A 25,339-nucleotide genomic window follows, 5' to 3' on the forward strand; every position below is an offset into this window, starting at 1 on the left:
TCATTTTCTTGTTGCTGTTTCAATTTTACAATATTTTAAATAATTAATTATTCAAATTGATAATTACGATTCATGCGATATTTCACTGGAAGAAAATTAGGAAATTTTTGTAATTTTATTATTTATTTATTATATTTTATGCGTGAATTTTTGGTAAATTTTTTTTTTAATCACAGCATGCAGATTTAATTAATTAATACTCCACAGCGATATTTAATTTATAATTATTTTTTTCAACTAAAAGAAATGTAAATAAATTAATTAAAAAATATTCAACTCAGTATAAAAAAAAAAATATGTATATAAATTTATTTTTATAAAGATAAAAATAATTATTCAAAAGAATTTTTTTTTTTTTTTAATTCAATATTGCTTTTGAGGGTATTATTTGTTAATAATATGATTATATAAATAATTAAATATACTTGAGCTTTTCATAAAGACGGAAAATTGAGTTAAAAATAAAAAAACTTTTATATCAGTAATAAATTATCCTTTGGAATATGAGTATTGAATTTTTTTCTATTTTGGAATTGGATTTTTTTTTTAATCTGTTTTTACATTCTTCATCTCTATGCTTTGACATTCTTTCAATAATGAAACTGTATTTTTTTTTTTTAAATTTTTGTATGGTAATAAAATTGATAGAATTAAATTTTTCATTGATTTTTAAAAATGTTAATTTTTTTCTTTCGTTATCGTTTAATATATCATTTTTTTTTGCTGAGCATTTGAAATTTCATTCGCTCAATTTCATATTATTATTATTAATGTTATTATTATTATTATTAATATTATTTTAAGAAGATAATGATCTAGTCTGAGTGACAATTTGCAAAAAAAAAAATTCTTTTAAATTGTTTCATACATACACAAACAAATTTATTGATTTTTTTCAATCCCTCCCTTAGCCTGGTTCACGCAACTCTGCACAGCCCTCAGTCCTCAAAACTTTATTTTCCTTTTTTTTTTTTTCAATTTAATTACTAATGCTGCTTTTTTTTTTTCTCTCGTATCATGTTTGAAATCTTAAAAACTTCACAAATCCAGTAAATCATTATTTGGCACGACAGAAATAGTCCTTTGCTTTCTTTCGAAAAAAAAAAAAAATTAGAAAAAAGAACATTCTTATCATCAACACCACACCATCAAAGAAAATCTTCTTATTTTATTTTCATTAGCAAGTTTTGCAGGATTGCCAAAGAGCACAATATCAATTATCAACTTAATTTAAAATGAAAATTTAAAAAAAAAATACAAAAACTATTTTTAATCACTTTGTGTGTATACAGTAAAAATTTACTTAATATTTCTTATAATATTTAATTTATAAATTTAAATTTGAAATTTTCGAGGATTATTTATTTTCAAATTCGTACTTTTTGTTTTATTTATTGCTCCATTTTACTTGTAGTAAAATTTTTTAATTGTGTATGACTTTTTTTAAATACAATTAATGTGATCAATTAATAAATTATTTCGAATAAATAAAAAATAAAATTACGTATAAAATATTGAAATGATTTTGAATTACAAAAAAAATAATAAAATGATCACACAGTTGTTTCTACATCAGCAATGGCGTATTGTCAACAAATACTATCTTTGCCATAATTATCCATGTACATATCTTGAGGTGTTGTAATACTATAACGTTCACCAAGTCTATTATTACTATTTGTAATACCATTATGTTGATGTGTATGATTAACATGTAAATGATTAACATTTAATGCAACATTTTTTTTTTTTTTACGTGTTTTATGACGATACAAACAATATTTTAAACAACCAGTTGCTAGTAATAATATTAAAAATATACCCAATGTACCAGCACCAATTGCAACATAAAGAAGTGTTACACCAAATCTGTATGAACAATTATCTTCTTCTTCATCAAAACCAGATGGACAATGACGTACACCATCACACCAAAGTACTGAACTAATACAAGCTTGTATTTCTGGACATCTACAAAAATATTTAAATATAGAAAAATAAATTATTAAATTGAAAGACAATGAATAATTCAATTTGTAACTACATCAATAAATTGTCAATAAAAGAAAAAAGAAAAAACGAAATTACATTGTTTTAATGATGAAAGGAAAAGAATAAAATAAAATGATTAATTTACCTGTATGGACATTGATCATCAGACGATAAAATAATTGAATTTTCATTAGTTATTTCTGGCATTGCACGTTTTGTTATTGCAATCCATGTTACAGCATAATAACCAGGTTCAAGTTGTAAAAATTCAACAATAAAACTACGTGAATGTTGTAGCATTGAATTCATAGTTAATGTACCATTTATTGCTGAATAATTCCATCCACCAGAAAAAAAATCAACAGTTTTTGTTTTATCATTATTATTTTCTGGACATATTATACTTTTTTCATATGTATTATCAGCTGAATAAACAATAATACGATTAAGTGTATTACAATCTTGAATATTATCATTATTTATTGAAAATCCATTAGTACGTAAATATAGAAAATTAATTCTTGTATCTTCTGGTTCAATGAGCCATGGTTCATTGATACATTGTGTTGCTGTAACATCTTCAGTATTTTTAAGTATTTCATCAACAGCAACAACGTCATTTGAATAATTTGGAAATGGACTTTTTAATGATATTTCACCACTTGTACCACGTAAACGTCTTTCATCAAATCTTGATGGACATGATTGTTTATTTTTATCATTAATATTATCAATAAAATTATATTCACCATCAAATAAATAATCACTATAATCTTGACTAATATTCATATGTATTATTGTAAATTTTAATTCAACAATATTTGATGTTAATGATTTAATAATAATAATATTATTATCATTTATATTTGAACATAAACAATCACGATAAAGTTTTATACCTTGCCAAGGTGTTTCTGATATTATTATTTCAGCATAGCCATTATTTTTAATGTCATATTTATTTCTTTCACATGTCCAACGATTAACAAGTGGATCAATATATGTCATACATTTTTTATCACCAAATAATGCTTTTTTTAAAATTAATTCAATTTTATGATTTTTATCTGTTACAAATTTATATGTACAGCTTAAATTTTGTGCACCACCACGACCATAAAAAAATACACTTTTTGGTGATGTAAATTTACCAGATAATATATTATTATTTTTAATTGTTGATTTATTTGTTGATTTAATTGATGATGATGAAAATATTTCATCACATGATATTGAATTATGAACAAATTCATAACGTAAAACAAAACTTATTGGATATAGTGCACTTCCTTGACGTAGTATATGTTCAAGTGTTAAATCTTTACCAGTTGATACATAACTTTCAGATAAACTGCAAGGACGTGTATGACGACTACTATTACGTAAAAGACTATGATCACAAAGTAACGGTATGTCATCTTTGCAAAATTGACCCATTAATTTTGATGTCTGAAAAATATTTTTAAATTTTAAATCAAATTGAATATTAAATTATTAAAAATTAATAAACTTACTTTTTTAGTATTTTTTTTATCAGATGATTGATCACCATCCCAAATAAGTAATTTAGTATTACACTCATTACCATTATCAATACTAGTTGTTGGATCAGTATTTGCAGCATAATATTTAATAAATGATATCCATACAATTTCATTAATTTTACCTTTAAAATGATAACGACATGTTGTATTTGGTGGTAATGAATGTTTTGGATTTTCCAATAAACCAGATAAATTATCATAACTTGATATATAAAAATTACAATTTAAATGATCATTAACAAATGTACTTGATTTATCATCGACAAATAATACTTTAACATCAAGCTCAAAACCAGGAAGAAATGACAATGGTACTGGATGAAATGGATTGTCATATGGTGATGTATGAAATTCAAGTAACATTGTATTTCTACTACTGACAATATCCGGTATTGCATCACCACCACATAAACGTACAAGTACACGATCTAATGTTGTACCACCATCATAAACAGTTAGATAATCTTGAACAACATTACACTGTTCCCATACTCTAAAATTTTAAATATATTAATTAATAAAATACAACAATAATTAACAATATTTTTTAAGATAATTTATAATTTTTTTTTTTGTTTTAAAACCTTAATATTCGTTGACTTCTATCGTACTTGACAACTTGATCTTTAATATGAATTTTATGACTATTTTTTTGACTAATTGATAGTAATGCACGATGTCCAGGTGGTGCACGATTATGTTCAACTTTATAATAACATGTGACATTTCTTGGATAAACACCAGGATAATTTGGTGATTGTAAACGACATGCTCTTGTATCACATCTTGTTAATATTCTGTCACAATATGTACCATTAACAAGTTCACCACGCCATGTTGACATTGTATTATTACCGTATCTCAGGTGTGCTTCACTTTTTTTTAAAAACTTGTATGATAACTTGAAGTCAAAGTTGTATCCAATACCCTTCAAGTTAAAATAATAAACAAACAAAATAATAAAGTATAAACTTTTACCCAACAAACAACCATTGAAAAAAATATCAAAGTTTTTTTTTTTTTTTTTGTATCTCTTTAGAAATTTTTTCTTTCAATCGTTTGACAAAAAAACTTTTAAAACACCTTAATCTCATTAGAAAAAAATTGAATGAAATATTTAAATCAAGTCTTATTTATTTGCTTATATTTTTGTTAATGTAAAACTTTTGATTAAAAATTTTTTTAATTGATCAGCGTGTTTAGAAAAAAATTTAAATTCTTTTTATATTTATATCAACGAATAAAATTATTAATAATAATAGATAAATTAAAGACCTAGTTTTTTAAGTAATTGAAAAAATAAATTATTCAAGATTAATTTACAATTTATGGGTTTGTTTTTTTTATTTTTCATTTGAGGTAAATGAAAGATGGAAGTTTAGTCAAGTGAAATATTTAAAAGTTCAAATAAAAAGGGTAGATTAATAAGGGTAAAAAAAAAGAAAAAATGTATGTACATGTAAATTGTCTTACCTGCTCAGATAATCTTGCGAGATATAAAGTGAGATTGATTGAATGTGTTTCACTGTAATAAACTGTGTAGCCCCAGGCACTGCCACACCATTGGCCACCCGTTGCTGGACGACCCTCTTCTCGTATTGTCATAAAACCATCTGGGCATCCTTCATTTGTAAATGATAAAAACCGTCCAACGGTGAACGTGTCAAATGTCAACTGCTCATTAAATCCAAAAAAAAAAAAAACATCATCCCTCATTAAAATAATTGCTAGAATAAATTTATAAAGTCATCAAAATATATTTAAGGTAGTCTGTTGATTGAGCTAATAATTGTGTTACAATAAAAATTTGTAAATAAAAATCATTAAAAATAAATTTGAGATGTATTTTATGAAAAGATAAATACAAAGGAAAATTTATCAGTGTAATTTGTTTTGTTTCACTTGGAAAATCAATGTTAAATTCAAATTTAAATTGAAGGAAAATTTTCAAATTATTAACACAAATTTCTTACTGATAAATTCGTAAATTTACAAAAAAATACAAATTTATTTTTTCCATGTTGACTTTGTAAATGTAAATTATTTAATTGATTTTTTTTTTACATAAAAATTAGATGATGCAGAATGTAATTTACCAAATACAAAATTATTCGAAAAAAAAAAAAAACATATTCAAGTCAATTTATCTTGAATAAAAGTTAAAAAAAATAATAAAATAAGTAGTTAGTAAAATAGATAGATAGATTAAGTAACAAATAGAGTCTGTTAAATTACCTGAATCAAATCACCAAGATCACCACCACCAGCAGTAAAATTTAAATGACAGATAAATGGAAGTCGATCTTCTCTGGGTCGTCGCACTTCCACCTCATAAGTTCGTCCAACATCGCCATAAAGAGTCCTATTACAAGCTGTAAAAAAAATATTAAGAACAAGATGATAATTATAGTGATGATGATAATGATGATGACGATGAGGAAAATTTGAGGTTGCTAATTGTCATGGCGTGTTACAAGTGCTTAACAAGTACATAAACGTAGAAGCTAGAAGTAAAGTGAATACATGGAAATTGGTTGAACCAATTAGTTGAATAGTTGAACATTAAGGTAGCTTGTAACTAATGAAGCATCATTTATATGCAAGTGTGAATAGACAAGCGTCATTCAATAATATTCATCAACAATTATTCACTTAGAAAAAAAAAATTATAAATTCAAAATCAAGCCCACGTTTTACGGTTAAATATTTTTTAATAATTTTTTTTGCAATGGATTGATTAAAATACAAATTTATTTTTACAATAAATTTAAATAATGAATCTTAAAAAATAACAACAACTAATCAACAATTACTACTGATAGAAATTTACAATTTTAGATGTTAATTTTAAAGTTTAAGTTTTGTTTAAATTAATTAACTTGGAAATTTTAAAAAAATATATACTTACGTGTACAGTATTTTGGCTCATCTGATTTATCATTACAGTCATCTTCCCCATCACAAAATTTATCTTGTGCAACACAGTGTTTATTATTACATGTAAATTCAGATGGTCTACATCCAATTGCTTTTGATGGTGTTGTTGTTGTTATTGTTGTTGCTGTTATTATTGTTGTCGGATGAATTGTGTCATCATGTATTTCACCAGGATAACCAGTGTTGCCAGAATAACTTGAATATCTGGCACTTTCTTGATAACTAGCGGATGCAGCTGACAAGCCATTTGTGGCTGCCGCAATGCCAGCTGCGATCAGCAAACGCCAGTATACCAACATGCCCCTTCACCCTTTAATTTAATCAAAATCATTTTAATATTATTATTTATCAAAAGTATAATTAAATAATAATATTAATTTTTAAATTTAATATTATTTTATTAATAAACAAAAAGTGTAGACGAAATATATTATTTAAAAAATTGACAAATTCAAAGTAACAAATATATTGGCATATTTTTTATTTAAAAAAAAAAATCAATTAGCTAATTATTAAAATATATGGATTTTTTTTTTTTACTTTTTCAGTATGTTGCTAATGTTTATTTTCAGAATTTTATATTGAATATTTCATGCTGAATTAATGCGATGATATCGTGCTGAGATCCGAATATTTACGCGATCAATTTTTGACCCGAATATTTTCATTGACATATACAAAAGTAACTGTCTCTCATCTTTATTATTTAGATGCAATTTTTTTTAAATATTCTATTAATAGTTATATTGATTAGTTTTTTTATTTTTATACTAAAAATTTATCTGATAAATTACTGAGGGCGAAAGGATTGAAATAATTCAGCTAACTTGAAATGACTCTGGCAATAAAAGGGAATAAAATATTTAATTTTTGGTTTAATTATCAATTTGTAAAATTTAAAAGAATAATCAATTAACAATATATCGAAAAATTAAATTTAAAATTTTCTTTTTCAATAACAGTTGATATAAAATTGATAAACTAAATTAATTTATTTTTAATATATTTTATAAGTTTTGATGCTTTACAAATTCCTCAAAAATATATAAAATATATTTGAAAATTTTTTTTATCTATACAAGGTATTTATAAAAAGTTGAAAATATTTTATTTTATAAAAAAATTTTGTCAAAGTAGACTTCAAAAGAAAATTTTCAATTTTATATCTGGAATTTTTTCTCTATCGAGTATCAATTTTTATTGATTAATTTTCAATAAACTTATTGCACATCATAATATCAAAATATGAAATTGAAAATTTTTCCAATATTTTGTTGTGTTGCTATTTAAATAAAGCTAAAATTTCAATATAAATATATAATGTTATTAGAAAAGTATAGATATCTATAACAAAATTATTTTTCAATTTAAAAACAAATATATAACTGGATTTTTTTAATTAAAAAAATAATTATCAGATAAAGTCATTTTATTTTATTATTAAATAACTTTTTAATAACTTCAAAATAATAACAATTTGTTTTTTAAATTTGTAATGGCTTTGTATGATTTTATAGGACCAAAAAAATTATTATAACTTGACTCGATAACTAACAATAGTCTCGCGAGTTTTTTTGATATTTTATTATATAGCCAATAATCAATGAAAGATAAATATGAAAAACCCATTTATTAATAAATATTATAGATAAAATTAATCTACTATTTCTCATCAGGATAAATATATATTTTATTTTGATTATTATTCAATAAATTATAGAACAATTTTGATGAATTTTTAATTAAATTTGCTTCTATTGTAAAACCTTACACATTGTTATCAATGTTAATTGAATTTAATTTTAATTATCAATAAATTAAATTAAATTTATGAAACTAGTGTATGAGTTTATACTTCAAACGTCAAATAAATTTATTGAAATAATTTTTAAGTGGGTGACCTCAATTGTCAATATCAATTAGCCAAAAAATAAATAATTTTTAATTACATTATACCATGAATTTCTCAACTATTTTAAATTTATTTATGACAAATGATTTAATGAATAAAATAAAAATAGAAAATTTAATAATTCAGCAAGATTATTGTGATTGTAATTGAAAAAAAAATTTTTTTTTTTAAATATTTTATATTTAAACTATGCTTTTTAGTTATTAACATAAAATAAAAATAAATAAATGCTCTAAATACATAATAGAAATTTTGTAATAGTCAAAAATTTATACAATTAATTTTGATGATTAAATATTTAAGAAATAATACATGTATTGTTTAACAATTTTTAAATATTTTTCGTAAGAAAATTACATTCGAAATGACAGCAATATTCGAAAACACATCATTAAAAAATTTTTTTTCTGAATAATACATTTTTTTCATGTAAAAATTTTGAACTCATAGATTTTTGTATTATTTTAGACATTTAAATTCAAAAAATAATTATCATCTTGACACAGAATGTCACAACAATTGTATGAATATTAATTTTGATTGTAAAAAATGAAAAAAAATATATATAAATTCCAACGATCCGCAAGAGCAATTGGTTTTTTAAAAGTACAAAAGAATAAATATATACATGAATGATCCAATGCATACACTGAATAATACAATCGTACAACGTGTATGTATGTTTTAACAGAATAAAAAAAAAAAAATAGTGAAAAAGCTTTCTAGATGTATGTGAAAAGTACAATTCCACATGAGAAAATTTCAACAATCGATTCACTATCCTTCCAAAGTATCATCCCTACACACAATCACAAAATAAAAATAATAAAAAATGAAATTATTTTTTGAAAAAAATAATAATCTGATGATAGTCACGAGTATGTAATATTATCAAAAGAAAAATAAATGAATTTTTTAAATAAACAAAAGAATATTTTAAAACTTTAAAAATAAATTCATCAATGTTTTTAGTAAAAAAAAATATCTCAAAATTTTTTTATTACAAAATTTCATTTAGAAATTTAACTAAAATTATATTATTAATATAAAAGTTAAAATAAACAATACTTTTTCTTTTTTTTTTTTTCAATTTAGTATGTATTATCATTAAAATAATTCAACAAAAAAAAAACAATAATTAAATTCCATTTTTAAAGTTTGAAATATAAAATAATTGAGTTAAAAAAAAAAATATAAATAGTTATATGTATTTTTAAGAACATTTAAATTTTACATGTCAAGCTTGTCTATTGTGATAGTGATAAATCTGTCTGATGAATATTTAATTTATCCCATTTGAAAATGCAGCAAAGCTTTATTAAAATAACAAAAATTATTGATCATGTTAAGCAGCCAAAGGAAAAAAAAAATAATATGATAAAAAAATATTGAATATATATTTTTTTGGATGAGAAATAGATGCATGAATTTCACTTCGCTTCAAAATTATTATTAACAATATATACAACAGAGTATCACAAACCTATAAAATATACTCGACGCGAAAACTGCAATCTCAGCAGTATTTATTTATATTTTTTTTTTGTTTTAATTTTTTACTCCAAATTTATCGTTTTAACTACAATGACAATTTAACAAAGTTAATGTAAACCATATAAATTTATATAATATTCAATTATAATTTAATCAATTTAAAAAAATTTTAATTATTTAAAAAGTTATATTGTTTCATAAAATTTATAATATTATTCAATTAATTTTATAAATTTTAATTTAATTTATTCTTTGAAATATGATTGTTTTATTATATTCAATTAATTTTTATGAATTATTATTTTATTTATTATTCAAAATTTATATTTATGCCTCTTTTTAAAATTTATAATTATTTAGAAATTTAATTGTTACATATTACTTATAATTTTCAATGAGTTCGATGAATTTTATTTGTATAAAATTAAACAGTTTTATAAAATTTATAACATTCAATTAATTTTATAAATTATAATTTTATTTATTATTAAAAATTAAAATTTACATGTATTTTTTTAAATTGTTTTATAAAATTTATTCGATAAATCATATTATTATTTTATTAAACAATTAAATTGGTAAAAAATGAAAATCAAAGAAAAGTTGGAAATATAAAAATTTATTTGAGAGTTATAAAGTCGATTCATTGCTGGCAATAATGAGACTTATTATTGGATTTCCTTTGCTTCAAGTACCCGACGATATCGTTATTTTTTTTACCCTTTGCAACAATGTTATTGAACTGGAAATTTTTAACTCTTATACCACCCTTTTTAAATATCAATTTTTATATTATAAAGTCAATTTTATAATTTTCATTTATTTATTTTTAATATATTTGCACGAACGATGATTGAACCTCATATTTAACACTCGAAAAAATAAGTTAAAATATTTGTAATTAATTGTTTTGTTATTTATATTTTATTTTATTTTTTTTCACTTATGATTTTATAATTTTAAAATATTTCATTATATTATTTCATTTATGTTTGGAAAAAAATTAATCAAATATATTATTCTAGTTTGAAATTTTCCACACAGCAAAAATAACAAATTAAAATTTTCACTTGATATCACATGGTTTTCAATGAAAAGTAATTGGGTCACGTATCCCAAATTTTCCATTAATTTGTCGCTATTTTAGTTTAACTGTTTTACGATAATACTCACGAAATAAAAACTCATACATAGTTAAACGAGAAAACATAAATGAAAATTGACAAAAAAAAAAAATTTAATTCGATAAAAAAAAAAACGTCATTCAATTTTGAATTGATTTGCTATTTTTCTTTTTTTTTTTTTAATCGAAATTTTTAAGCTTTTATTATATCAAGTGTCTGTCTATCAATATTACCAAAAAAAATGAAAATAAATATAAATGAAAAGAAAAAATATAAAATTTAACTTTATATTATTAAATTTAGTATATATAAAATAAGATGAATATATTTTTAAAAAATGTAAATTTTTGGATAAATTTTCGATTCCCCAAATGGCTAGAATCTAGATGAGCATGTAAATAGATTCAAATGAATTTCTATACAATATAGAAGTTTTAAAATTGAATTATAAACCTTAAAAAAAAGCATAAAGTTAACACAAATAAAGTTGTTAATTGGACTCTACTGATATATAATTTCTGACCGCATATACATATGTATTAACCAACACAAGTTATCTAAGTCTATTTCCCAAGTGTGTCATTTTATAGCCAGAGTAATTGTTTGCAACTCCACAGACCAGCTGGTTGAATAAGGTAATTTGTTAAATTCTCATCTACCATCTACAATAATCCACAGATATATATACATATTAACATCGAACTTTCAAACAATATCAATCATCATACCATTCACACACAAATTTAAATCACAAGCCAAAAAAAAATTGAATATTATATTAAATTACACTCACTAATAAAGACCCTACTTGAAAATATCTTTTAAAATATCATTCTAACAAATAACCAAGTACTTTTTTAATTAATTTAAATTTAAAAAAAAATATATATTATATTAAAATCTTATTTATTTAAATAATTAAAATTTCAAAATATAAAAAAAATTGGTTAAATTAAATTTCCTGCACCAAGTAACTAACTAGTTCTCTAATTAATTTCAATTAAAAAATTGCATTCAAAATAACACACAAGTTGTGATTCATGACCCAAAAAATTTGAAAAAACAAACTAGCAGAAAAAAAAAAAAACTATACTATGCAATAAGAAAAGCATATTCCAAAAAAAATCACTTTAAAAACTTGAAATTAAAGCAGAATTAACAAAATAATAAATAAAATTCTTGCATCAATTTTATTCAAGTAAAAAACTTATTAACAAAATAATTTTACAAATTGCAATAATAAAAATTTACAACAATCATTGCTATTATTTTTTTAACAGCACAATAAAATAGCAAAATCATTAAAAGAAAAAAAAAAAGTAAATATACAAAAATAAATATATAAAATAAAAATAAAATAAAAAGCTTTTTAATACGACTACATGTATATGAAGAGACAGAAGTAGTCTAATATAACTTTGCATAAAATAAAAAAAAGTAAAAAAATAGTGCTGCAATTTTGAAAGACCATAGTAAATATATAAAATCATGATGTATGACCATTTCAGTTTATGTATATATAGTCATCTTGGAGTCAGATTGAACGACCGATGGTGGAAGATATAGAAAATACAGAATCAAGATATATATATGTATATATAAAACCCAAAAAGGTTCAACTGGGTGTAAGTACGGCGCCACGCCAGCAAATCCCGGATAGAGAAGCTTGGCAGAATGAGATGTATGGACTTTTGGTGTAGCTAAGGAAAGAGTAAAGGATTTTAGTGGATAGTGAAAATATAAAGGTGATGCTGGAATGATTTTTGAGAATTGTAAATGAAGAGGAATGAGGAAAAACAGGTTTACTTGGCAAAAGGGTTTAAAATATATATAGGTATATAATTTTGTACAAGATTTAGTTTCATGATTTCATATAAATCTATATGTTACTACATATATTTCATGTCGAAATAGTAAAAAAATAAAATGACAATGATTTATTGATTATTGATTATTACAGACCCATAATTTTTAATGGTAAATATCTGTCTTGTAAATGGCTAAAAAATATATATCGATAGAATTTTTTTGAGCGAAATTTTCTACATAAATTATTTGACTATTATTTAATTCTACTTTTTCTATTTCATTTATTTGTGGTTTAATTAAAAATTAATTAACCTTTTTCTGAATTTTTTTTTTCACATTTTTACTGTATTTTTTTGAGGGCTTTTCTGTTAATTTTTGGAAAGTCTCAACTACAAGTCATTAGTTCATCTCGGTGAGCAGCAATATACTTTCGCAGCTGCAGCTAATATATATTTTTTTTTTTTATAAAAGTTACAGCCCCATGATTCTCAGGGATACTCGCAATTAATCGATATACAGCGAAACATTAGAAAAATACTTATATATTGAATGGGATAGAATTTTGATTAGAAATTTGTTGAAGCTAGTATATGAAGAATTTTATTGAGAAACTATTGGTATAATGAAAAAGTGATTGAGAATATATATATAGTGTATCGAAACTTTGGCACCGTATGAATATCCGAAATATTTCACTTGGACAAATCGAATGACCCATGAGAGTGATAAATATATATATGTACTATACATATTTATATACTTGTAGAGTTCACAGACGATATTATCGAAGAAAACTTTGAATATAAATTTACATGAATATATATATGTATATAAACGATGCAAGAACTACAATATAAGGGAGAGAAAAGACAGAAAAAGAGACGTTAAATTGAAGCTGATTCGAATCAATTTGATTTTAAAAAGGATCCTCATGGTAAAGTTTAAAATTCTATACATAATTATCTGATAATGTCAATTTTATATGTGTAATATGTATAAAAGGATCATACACAAAGTTTATATCTAAATTTATAAAATTAGCAGATAATGTATCGATTGTCTCTCCTCGTAATAAAATTGGCAAATTTGTAATTCATGAAAATTATATTCCTTTACATAATTTCTATACTTTAATATAATTAATTTATCAATAAAAAATTTGGTTTTTAATCCTCTTATTGTACGAATAATTCTTACTTGAATACTTGATTGATTAAAAAAATAAAATTGAATTAACATTATTTATTTAATTATGAAAAAAAAAAAATAATAATCATTATTATAAAAATATAAATTAATAAATTCATTGTTAAATTAATAAATGTAATTGGTTTTTTTTTTTCTTTTTAAATTTCAGGTCAAATAAATGGTGAATATAATACTGCTTATCTTTTTTATTATATATCTTGAAAATGAAGTTGTTGAAAATCCAGGAAGACGACACACGGGATAATCCAACAGCAAAACTGGATTGATAATCGCGAATCTTTGTGTATGTCAATGTGTGTGTTAGGGTAGGTTTAAGTATGTGAATATTTGTGAGGGGAATTTCTTTAGTAGCGAGGGAAGATCCCTTGTGTATACTCAAGCTCGATTATTGCTCGTAAGAAAGAAAAAAAAATATATGAGGAAATGAAAGAAGAGCATCATCTAGTATACACACTGAATAGAAAATATCAAGGGTTTTAAGTTTATAAGGGTTGTTCGCGGTTTAGTTGAAATTGTGCGACAACACGTGTATCAAGTATCCCCTTGTTGCACATCTACTATCAGCCATTTAATGTCCAACAATTTAACTGACCTATGTTTTTCAAAAATTCATATTATATAAAACTTTTAATATTTATTACTATTATTTATCATCAATATATAAATTTTATAAAAAACATTAAAATAAAATATTCCATTTTCATAAAAATAAAAATTTTAAACATTAAAGTTTTTAAAATTTAAAAAATTTTATTAATGTTTATTTTTTTATCAAAAAAAAACTATAAAATTGTAAAAATAATAATTTTAATAATACAATATAAAATATTGTTTAAAATTATTACATCAAATAAATTATATTTTTTATAAAATTTAAAACTTTTTTTTTTTTTTCAACGTGACAATAATTTTATACTACTTTTGACTGTGTATAATCGATTTTAGCCAAGGGGTATATATTTTACCCCAGGGGACCGCCAGTAATAGAAATTTCATGTCATCCTTTTCATACTTGAAAAAGCCTTTATCGAACAGGCGCAAAGATATCTGAGTATAGAAAAAAATAAATAAATAAATAAGAAAATATATAAATCCAATATAGATTATTTTTTTTTTAACAATAAAAATTCTTATATATTATTATCCAAGGGTTTCTCTGCAAGCTCAAATCTAATCTTGGGTATTAGCTCATTTTGTATTTGCGGTTTATTTATATTTGTTGTTAAATAAACTCTTGACCCGGTCGATACAGCAGATTGTACCATCAGCATCCATGCATATGTAAGCTTGCAAGCTGCCCTTATATTATTATTATTATTTTATATGTATAATGTTGTTATATGCATTCGAATTGAATGCATATATTTGACGTAGATCATAGACATTTACCTAGGAAATTTTTCAACCCTCCCGACACATACAACTGTACTTCTCTCCTAGTATTTTTTCTCATTTTTTTTTCTATTTATATATAAGCCTATCTATTTATCTATCTGTCTATGTATATATATATTAGCTTTTAAATACATTCTCGAGATATATACATAGACAGATATATATATATTATATTTACTTCTCGTACTCAGCACATCTAGTTTTGTGAGATCCTCGAAAGCTCAACCCTCTTTAAATTCTCTCAACTTTATATATCAGGTACATATTTGTTAATTGTTATGTACTGCATATATGTATACTAAACTTGACGTATATTTTTCAAGTACATTATACATGTAAATAACATTGGTTTTATTTTATAAACAAAAAATGCTAAATATTTTTATTTATTTTTACGAGTTATATATTTAAAAAAAAGATGTTAATAATTTATTAATTTATATTTGTTTTTTTATTTTGTATTTAGTATAAATTGTTAATTAATATTATTTTTTTTTTTTTTAAATATATACTTACATGTCCAAAATTCAGCAAATATAAATACTCCGCTTAAAATTCACTTTTACACAATAGTTTTTTCGAATAATTCACAATAATCAATATTTAAAAATAACATCACTCTTATCATCTTCACTTTTTAATTGAAAATAAAATAAATAAATAAAAGTAATTAATGTTTATATTACCAACACAATAATAATTTTTTAAAATTCACAAAATTCACATTTGAATAAAAAATATTTTTCTAATTTTCACGAGTTTATTAATTGTTCAAATGAAAAAAAATAATTAATAATTACAAGATATTTTTTTAAAATAAATAAATAACAAATCCCGGATAGAACAAGTTGACCGTCTGGCAGGTCAGTGCCACGCGCGATCAAATCTCATAAAAAAATCAACTATTTTTTTTTATTTGTTTTTATTCCTCAGTCTATCAACCCTTGCAAGCTCGAACAAATAAAACCTTCTCATTCATCAAAAGCGTCAAATGAATTTTTAATATAACTATTATAATTTCACAATATTAAATAGTTATTATTATTATTGAATGAATTTACAATGTAAAAATAATGTTAAAAAAAAAATAAATTAAATTTACGATTCGTATCACGCAACGTACCAAAGTGGTCTGCAAGCTCGGCCGGGCAGCCGGGGGTGGTGTCCACGCGGCGTTATTTAAATTGGTGGGGATAAATGAAATAGGATTGGTTGACTGGATATAGTTGCAGTAAGAGTGGGAGTTGTTGCGAAAATGGAATAAAGGAGAGTGAAGAGAAAAAGAGAGAAAAAATGGCGAAAGCGACAGCGAAAAATTAAAGCATAGTGGGGGATGAGCTTTCGCTAGTTCAGTGTTGCTCTCGTGTATACAAGTTTAGTTTGTAAAGGTAAAATGTGGTTGAGAAAAAGGGAGAGAATATTATGAGGGTAAACGAAGAGGGATGGTAAATAAATTGATGGTAAGGGTTGAAATACAGAGAAAGAGGGTTAAAATAAAAAAAGCTTAGGATGAGTGGGGATAACGTGGTCTTTTTGATGATGTTGGTTGCTTGCAAAATTTTCAAACTTGAGTTGTATGAGTGAATTTGCTTTCTATACATATGCTACAAGAACCGACAAATTTTATATAGCTATGTTTGAAAATTTTATATGTTTGTGTTGTCTTGATCATTCTCGACATATACCTTTAGCAATGCGCAGCAGCCGTGCAAACGACCCGGCCAAAACCAGAACTCTGATGCTATATTACACTGGGGCCTGAGCAGTCGAGCTCCAGTCATCCCCAATTTTAAAACACACATATATATAGAAATGTACTGAAGGTATTACAGCTGGGTCTCTGTAAAAAGCTCAAGAAAGCTTGAATAAAATTGATCAAGTATTATTTTACCATCTCATTTGTATAAAGTACATTGACTTTGATTTTTTTTTTTTTTTTATTATATATTTTTATCTTTCTTGGTATTTGTCTAATTATTGGTTTCTTTTTTTAATTATTTGATTTTTGTTTTTTTGTAAATTGTAGAACAAAGGGTCAAGCTTTATCTACGATCAGCATTGAGCCATAAAATAATGCAAAATACAGCACGACTCAATCACTCTACTCTATATCCGTTTCTATATTCTCTTTCTAAACGTATATATATGTGGGTTGAGGGAGTGTACTATATATTGTCTTTTACCTAGATCTGATGATTTTCAGGGTGTATTAATAGCAATGGGTTTGTGTCAGATCCTGGCTGGTAAAATAAAAGGATACACTGAATAAACACAATTGATTGACTTGATGATTATAGAAATAGTATATTTAAAATTAAATTCAAACTTTTTTTATTTTTTATCTGTAATTTTATACTATTAATTATTTTTATTATAAATTATTTAAATTTATAATGCATTTTTTATGTCATTAATTTTTAGAAATAAAATAATGTCAAGTAAATGTTTAGAAAAAAGGAAAAAAAAAAACTGTGATGGTCTTGACAAGAAAAGCCTCCGGTCACTTGTCCTATTGCAATTTGATCCAGTTTTAAAGCAAATTTTTTTTTTTATTTATTTTAGATAAAAAGCATAGATCAACATACAAGTAAGTATTGGTGTAATATGTGTTTATTATCTATATATATATAATTCAAGATACGAATTGATGCCCCGCGGGATTTGTGCATCAAAATATGTATATACGTGGATGGTAACTCAAGACCGTTTGACTATTATCGGCTTGTTCCACTTGAAGCTTGAGCGTGCACAAAACGACGGGCGTTTCGAAGATGTTATCATGAGGGTAAAAGTTATGAGAGAGATAGAAAAAATAAATATATATATATTTTGTGAGGGCATCTACCTCACTCACTCACTCACTCACTATGTGTGACATAGCATAAATGTAAAAGGTCTCTCTGTAAGGCCACTCACTTTGACAATATTTGACGACAACTCAAAAGACGCGTTAAAGTTTGCAACATGAAGAAGACACTGTATGTATAAACATCAAGATAACGAGTAAACAAGTTTAATTTATTTATAAAATGAACGAAAAAAAAAAGCAGCTTTTAAAAGAAAAAAAAAATATATATGAGCATTTTATTTATTTATTATTAATTTTGCTTATAAATTTATCAAGCTTTTCTTTTGTTTTTTTTATTTGATGGATAATTATTATTGTACTGATATATCACGAGCACTTTGAAATGCTGAAACAAGAGCATTTAGTTGAACTGCTTCACTTGTACCAGCAGCTGTTCTTTCTTCAATTTGTGCAAGTTTTATTATCAAGTCAATATTGATTTCTTCAGGAAATTCAACTGCAACAATGAGTCATCATTATAATACCATTTTGACCACTCAATTTAATCGATTTAAAATTACTATTATATTTTATTTTTCATTTATTCACTCGATTGACCCCAATTTTATCTACTTTTTATTTTATTTTTATTTTTTCTACTTACTTCTATTGACAAATTGATGCAATTCAGTCAGGATGTCCTGTAAGGCCAGTCCCTTTTGTATCTTCAAGTCTTGGATTTCTATTTTATTTTAAAAATTAAATTCAAATAATTGATTTTGTTTTTTTGTTTTTGTAATAAAGTATTATATTAATTTCTTACTTGAGTATGCTATTTGGTATGAATCATTGAGCAGCCAATTTGCAATATTTCTTATGTCAATTGGTAATGGATGACCAACACAAGTATAAACATTATTTTCATTGACTAATCCAAATGCTAGCCACGTACTTTGAAGTACATTTATAACTCTTCTCATATCACCACCACTTAGTGTCATAAGTGCACGTTTTCCATCTTCAGTAACAGTCAATCTAAAATAATAACATCAACATTTAATAAAACATAATAACAGCTTATTGTTAAATTAATAATCAAGTAGTAAAAAATTACTTTTCTTCTTGAATGACATATTCAAGCCTTGGCATTATTTGATCATGTGCAAGTGGTCCAAAACGAAATTTAGTACATCTTGATTGTAATGCTGGTATTATTTTACCAAGATAATTACAAATAATACAAAATCTTACATTGTCTGTATATTTTTCCATAACTAAAAACAAAAATAAATTAATAATCAAAGATATTTTTAATAAATAAATTTTAGTTTGGTATAAATTTACTTCGCCTGAGAGCATTTTGTGCATCGTTTGACATTGCATCAGCTTCATCAAGAATAATTAATTTGTAACCTGATCTGTACATTGTTCCTGTACTTGCAAAACTTAATATTTGTCCTCGAACAACATTGATACCATTGTCATCAGATGCATTGATTTCAAGTACCTTTAAATAAAAATTTAATAAGCTTTATCTAATTGATATTTTAAATTGTCTTTTTTATTTTTTAAATTTAATATACCATTGATGAAAATTGTCCTTTGGTGTAGAGTTTAGCAGCACATGCAAGAATTGTACTTGTTTTTCCAGTACCTGGTGGACCATACAGCAACAAATGAGGCAATTGATTTTCATCAATAAATTTATTAACTGTAAATAATATTAGCTGTTATTAATCTTTGTCATTTATCAACAATAAAATAGAGCATAAAATTTTATAATTTACTTGTTTTTAGAATATCCTCGTGAGAAATTAAATCATCCAGTGTTTTTGGACGATATTTTTCAACCCTAAGTTAAATATAAATAAATAAATTTTAATAAACAAACAATAAATAATTCTAACCTATTTACAATAATTATAATTAATTATAGATTAAGTTATAAAAATAGTGTTAATTACCAGGGTAAATTTGTTTTTTTTTCAGTCATTTTGTTTAGTTAAATTATTGACAAATAATGCTCAACAATATTTATCAATTGCTTTTATTATTAGCAAATTTTCGCGGTAAATAAACAGAAGTCAGAACAGATAAACAAAAAAAAAAATGTAAACACTCTGCAAGTGTTGCCAACACTAAAATAAATAAAACCTAAAGGTGCAAACTCATGAGTCCCCTGAACAAGTCAGAACCAATCAGAACAAGTCGAAACAAGTCATGCAGTCATAGGAGAGAAATTCTTAAGTCATATTTCATCATTTTAATCTCGTACAATCTCGTATTTCACTGAATTCACAGCTGTTCACATCAATTCACACAGAGACAGAGTTATGTAATAATTACATTTTTTGTGTGTGTATTATATTCATAACAATAAACATTGTAGTAAATTTACAATTATTATTGATTATTAATTTATACTAACAATTAATTGGCATTTAAATTTCATTAAAAAGTTGATAAAGACGTACTCCAATTTCCACCACGAGACCACGAGGTGTTATATTTTTACTCATAAAAAGCAATAAATCAACAATTTATTATTTTAAAAAAATAAAAAATTAAATTGTTTATATATCAGCTAAAAATTTAAAATGCCTAAAAAATCAAGTAAAAAACAGCACAAAGCTAGTGCAAAAAGATCTAAAAATAATCATTATTTTGGTAAGCATAACCTATTAATTTTTTTGTCAATATTTATTTTTCACATCCTTGAGTATTTATATACATGTTTATTCTTTCTTTAACTAATTCCATGTATTTATAATTATAAAATTCTTCACTTAGATCATGATGATCGTGATGGAAGACGAGCTGACAATGATAGTCACTTTAATGGCTTTAATGGAAGACCCAGAGTGTCATTTAAAAGCGTCAACAAGAGCAATAAAAAAGGAATTACAAATGTCGGATTAGCAGCACTCAAGTCTTGTCTAGACGATGATGATGTTGCAATGGTACCAGTTGCCAATGGCAATAATGCCACCAGAATAATTGGATCTCGAGGAAAAGGACGTGGTGGTTACGTCAACAACAGACGTCGTGTTGATCCACCTCTTCGTGAGGGTTATTGCTATAAAATTCATGTAAGATTATTAACTTGTCTTTATTATTTATTATTGTTTTAACAATTGGTATCTTCATGTTTTATTTATTTCAGATATACTTTGGTAAAAAGCTTGATAAAGAAACACTTATTGGACTTCTTCTCAATCCAATACAACCAGATGTTTTTATGCCAATAATGTACCAAGAATGTGAACATGATGTTATATTTTACATTGATGATTTTAAAGTTGCTAAAAAATTATTATCACTTGATCGTAAAATACTAACACCGGATGGTTTTAAAATTCATTTTCAAGTAACTCAACAAAGTCCACCGTCAAAAATTAATGAGGATGTTATAAATAAAATAAAATTAGCAATGAACAAAAGATATGTAGCTAATGAAAATTCACTTGATTTATCAGCATTTCATAATGATTGCGATCTCGCATCAGAATATTATTTGCCTCTTCATCGTAATAATGTACTGATTGAAGTATTAGATATTATTGGTGCTACTGGAAATATATCTGAAACATTGAATGCATTGTATTTGAATAGAAATCATTTTGAAAGTATTCATAAACTCAGTATTCTTAGATCAAAGTGTCCAAATTTAAAAATTTTACACATTTGTGATAACAAAGTAAGTCAATGATAATCGATATATATATATTTGTTTCAATTAGAAATTCTTTTTTTCATTAAATATTTTTTAGATCACCTTGTTGAATCAACTTGAAGCTGTCAGGGGACTTAGATTGGTTGAACTCAACCTGACTGGAAATCCAGTTTGTATGCGTTACGAAAATCGTCATGAAAAATATGTTGGGTATTATAATATTTATTATTTTTTTTTTAATAATGACATTTGTTTATTTACAGGGGATAGATCGCATTTTTTTTTTTTTTATTTTTTTCTCTTTTCATTGCTGAAATCTAAAGGAAGGAAAAAAAAAAAAAAAAGTCATGGATGTCGATTGATATATCCCTTTTAAATCAATTTCGTAAATTATTTTTTTTTTCTTACAACTAATTTGGAGCTTCCGTGCTTCTGGATTTTGTTTCTTCATCACAGGGATTTGCGGACAATATTTCCAAGACTAATGAAATTGGTGAGTTTAATTTTTAATTATTTGTATTTATTATATTGGAAAAATATATTAATTGTTGTTGTTTTCGTTTTTATTTTCTAAGGATGATATAAATTTATTACCTCCAATATTATTTGAAGTTGACGATGAAGCCCAATGTCCTATAACAATAAGAAGCTTTGATGTTTCATGTGAACCATACAAAACTGCAAATGAATTTCTTATAGAATATATCAAATATTTCGATAGTGAATCACGTCAAACACTAGCAGATGCATACGATGAAAATGCTGTTTTCAGTATTACCCTATCATCACCACCATCACAAATGTACAAGTGAGTATTTTTTTAAGAAAGATAAAATAATATTAATTTATTTTCTAATATCAATTAATGCCATGTTGTTGTGATAATTTAAATTATAGATTTGATATATATCGTAAAGACAATCGTGATTTAATGCGAACAAAAAATGTAATAGAAAGAAGAAGCTTATTGAAACATGGCAAAGCTTCAATCATCAGTTATATATCATCATTACCACAAACCACACATTGTCTCTCCAATTATATACTTGATGCTACACTTGTCACTGTAAGTTGAAATTTAATTTCTACATATATTTTTTTATTAAATTATTTTCATTAATCATTCTAATAATAATTATTATTATTTATGTTATTCAGGAAAACAGGATTGCAATGACAACAACAGGATTCTTCAAAGAATTGAACACTAAAAATGAAATTATAAGATGTTTTGATCGCATATTTATAATTGTTCGTGAAGGTGCTGGATGGTACATTACAAATGACCAATTAAGTTTATCTCAACCAACACCAAAACAAGAAAAAAATATATCAAAGCTAATTGTTAATGAAGAAACACAACGACAACAACAACAACAATTATTACTGCAACAGCAACAACAAGAACAACTACAACAACAACAACAACTACAAGAACTACAACAGCAATTAGAACAACAACTTCAACTACAAGAACCAACATCATCAACATCAACCACAATTGTTGAACCTTCACGAGATTTATTAATGATCCACAAACTCAGTGAAGAAACTAACATGAAATTAGAATGGAGTGAACAATGTTTAGCTGAATATTGTTGGAACTTTGACAATGCTCTTGCTTCATTTAAATATTTATTTGAGCATGGTAAAATTCCTCAAGAAGCATTCCAACTAGTATAACAAGTAAATATATTAATTATTATTTTAATTTTGTTTTTTAAGTTATAAAATTTTTTTTTGTTTTTTTTTTTTCATTTAAAAAAAAGCATGAAACATTTTTGACTTAGAAACAAATAATAAAATTATAATTTTTATTATTATTAGATAACGTCTTGAATAATATTATTGGAAAAAAAAAATGAGTTTCATGCTTTGTGTATATAGAACAAATATCATAATTTATCAATTTAAATAACTCATAATCAATCATGAACTCAATCGATCCAATATGTATTTTTTATTATCATTAATATTATTTTTATTAATTTTTTTTTTTTTTTTCAATGAGAATGAATATTTAAATAATAATTATTTGAATTTTTTGTAAATAATTTATCGGTATTATTACAAATTAGATATTCATTCTCAATCCATAATTTTTTTGATTGACTTGCAAAATAGAAAAAAAAATAGACTTGACAATTTTCTAGCAAAAAAAAAAAATATTGGCATTTCGAAAATGAATTTCGAATAAAAATTCATGATCGCGTTTTAATAAAAAAAAAAAAAATGAACAATGAAAAAATCAACATAAGAAAAATAATTTAAATAAGATGTCTATTCGAACGAAAGAAAAAAAAAAAAAGCAAGTGTCTTGAGAATGATAATGTAATTGGAAATGAAAATTCAGTTGTTAAAAAATCCTTCATTACAAATCGACTCTATTTTGATCATCATCATCATCATCATCATCAGAGTCTTAAAAAAAAAAAAAAAAGACCAACATTTTTAAACTTGAGTCTTGGTTCAATTTAATACATAAATTAAAATTGTTCCAACTCAAAAACTCAATGGTAATGTTGATTTCAAAACAAGATTTTATATTATTTAAAATCTTTGAAATTGACAAATATCTTGTAGCTGGGTGTAATACCAAGGCAAGTTACATAACTTGTCCTACAAAAAACTCAGCTTATTGTCATCCACCATTACCATTACCATTTCTCGACTGTTATTTGTAACAAAGAAGTAATTTTACTACTGCAATTTTCATTTCCAGTTGACTATTAAACATTAACACACTTGAATTAAATTGAAAGAAAAAAAAAAAAACAACATATTCCATAGACATGGCTATTTTATAATTTTTCTTATCAAAAAATTCAAATGATATGCATAAATTTGCGTTAAAAAAAAACATGAATTTCCATTCAAAAATCATCTTTGATTTGTACAATACTAATTTGATAGAAAAAAAAGATTTCTTAATGATTTTTTAAAAAAACTAAAATATAATTTTGTCAACATTAATTATGGGTTAATAATAATAATATTAATAATGATAATAATAATATAGGAAAGAAAAAAAAATGTAAACAGGGTTATTTATAATAATTAAATAAATAATACTGTGCTGACTGTGTAGAGCAGCTAAATTATGTAATATAAAAATAAATAATTTTAAACTATAAAAATAATAAACAAGTGTATTTTTTTTTCAACTTAATTTAATATTATTATAACGACAAAAAATAATTACTCTTTCATTATCTTGGCGAGGTTTTAACAACAATAATAGTAAGTAAAAAAATAAATAATTTTAAGTTCAATTATTAACAATTTATTCAAAGAAAAAATTGAAAGACGTTTTTTTTTCACAAAAATAAATGATCCATATACTAACCAATTAAATTATCAAAAATATATCATTAATTTACTTGAAAAATGGGAGAAAATATTGATGATAATAATACACCAGCTTATATGTTTTTACCATTTATAAAACATCAATTATCCTTA

At 24.0% G+C, this 25,339-nt stretch overlaps 3 protein-coding genes across 3 annotated transcripts; 1 reads left to right on the forward strand and 2 right to left on the reverse strand.

Moving 5' to 3' along the window:
* Positions 1 to 751: 751 nt before the first annotated feature.
* Positions 752 to 16,554, reverse strand: LOC122851488. The gene is made up of 8 exons (XM_044150747.1): positions 15,933 to 16,554; positions 6,445 to 6,783; positions 5,772 to 5,908; positions 5,010 to 5,210; positions 4,121 to 4,464; positions 3,507 to 4,029; positions 2,138 to 3,441; positions 752 to 1,971 (listed from the first exon to the last, which is right to left on the reverse strand). The coding sequence occupies exons 2-8, from the start codon at positions 6,770 to 6,772 to the stop codon at positions 1,590 to 1,592; spliced, it is 3,219 nt and encodes a 1,072-aa protein (XP_044006682.1). The 5' UTR covers positions 6,773 to 6,783; positions 15,933 to 16,554; the 3' UTR covers positions 752 to 1,589.
* Positions 16,555 to 18,530: 1,976 nt separating this feature from the next.
* On the reverse strand, positions 18,531 to 20,318 carry LOC122851509 (replication factor C subunit 5). The gene is made up of 8 exons (XM_044150776.1): positions 20,169 to 20,318; positions 19,992 to 20,056; positions 19,788 to 19,915; positions 19,549 to 19,711; positions 19,319 to 19,478; positions 19,028 to 19,239; positions 18,869 to 18,946; positions 18,531 to 18,721 (listed from the first exon to the last, which is right to left on the reverse strand). Exons 1-8 carry the CDS (start codon positions 20,195 to 20,197, stop codon positions 18,576 to 18,578), a joined length of 981 nt encoding a protein of 326 aa, XP_044006711.1. The 5' UTR covers positions 20,198 to 20,318; the 3' UTR covers positions 18,531 to 18,575.
* Positions 20,319 to 20,488: 170 nt separating this feature from the next.
* On the forward strand, positions 20,489 to 23,560 carry LOC122851526 (nuclear RNA export factor 1-like). Its single transcript, XM_044150794.1, has 8 exons — positions 20,489 to 20,871; positions 20,995 to 21,293; positions 21,368 to 21,901; positions 21,975 to 22,087; positions 22,334 to 22,370; positions 22,453 to 22,685; positions 22,775 to 22,943; positions 23,036 to 23,560. Exons 1-8 carry the CDS (start codon positions 20,802 to 20,804, stop codon positions 23,558 to 23,560), a joined length of 1,980 nt encoding a protein of 659 aa, XP_044006729.1. The 5' UTR covers positions 20,489 to 20,801.
* The last annotated feature ends 1,779 nt before the right edge of the window (positions 23,561 to 25,339 follow it).

This window comes from Aphidius gifuensis, linkage group LG3 (assembly GCF_014905175.1).
Source record: "Aphidius gifuensis isolate YNYX2018 linkage group LG3, ASM1490517v1, whole genome shotgun sequence".
In the NCBI taxonomy this organism is placed as follows: domain Eukaryota; kingdom Metazoa; phylum Arthropoda; class Insecta; order Hymenoptera; family Braconidae; genus Aphidius; species Aphidius gifuensis.

Bases quoted from the DNA above. Each gene is read 5' to 3' on its own strand.
- LOC122851488 (XM_044150747.1), bottom strand. From the start codon at position 6,772: ATGTTGGTATACTGGCGTTTGCTGATCGCAGCTGGCATTGCGGCAGCC. The intron at 3,442-3,506 runs GTAAGTTTATTA...AATATTTTTCAG, and splicing joins ATAAAAAAAATACTAAAAAA to ACATCAAAATTAATGGGTCA. The intron at 1,972-2,137 runs GTAAATTAATCA...ATATTTTTGTAG, and splicing joins GATGATCAATGTCCATACAG to ATGTCCAGAAATACAAGCTT.
- LOC122851509 (XM_044150776.1), bottom strand. From the start codon at position 20,197: ATGACTGAAAAAAAAACAAATTTACCCTG. The intron at 20,057-20,168 runs GTAATTAACACT...TATTTAACTTAG, and splicing joins AAAAAAACAAATTTACCCTG to GGTTGAAAAATATCGTCCAA. The intron at 18,947-19,027 runs GTAAGAAATTAA...AAAATAAAATAG, and splicing joins ATACCAAATAGCATACTCAA to AAATCCAAGACTTGAAGATA.
- LOC122851526 (XM_044150794.1), top strand. From the start codon at position 20,802: ATGCCTAAAAAATCAAGTAAAAAACAGCACAAAGCTAGTGCAAAAAGA. The intron at 22,686-22,774 runs GTGAGTATTTTT...TTTAAATTATAG, and splicing joins CCACCATCACAAATGTACAA to ATTTGATATATATCGTAAAG. The intron at 22,944-23,035 runs GTAAGTTGAAAT...TATGTTATTCAG, and splicing joins TTGATGCTACACTTGTCACT to GAAAACAGGATTGCAATGAC.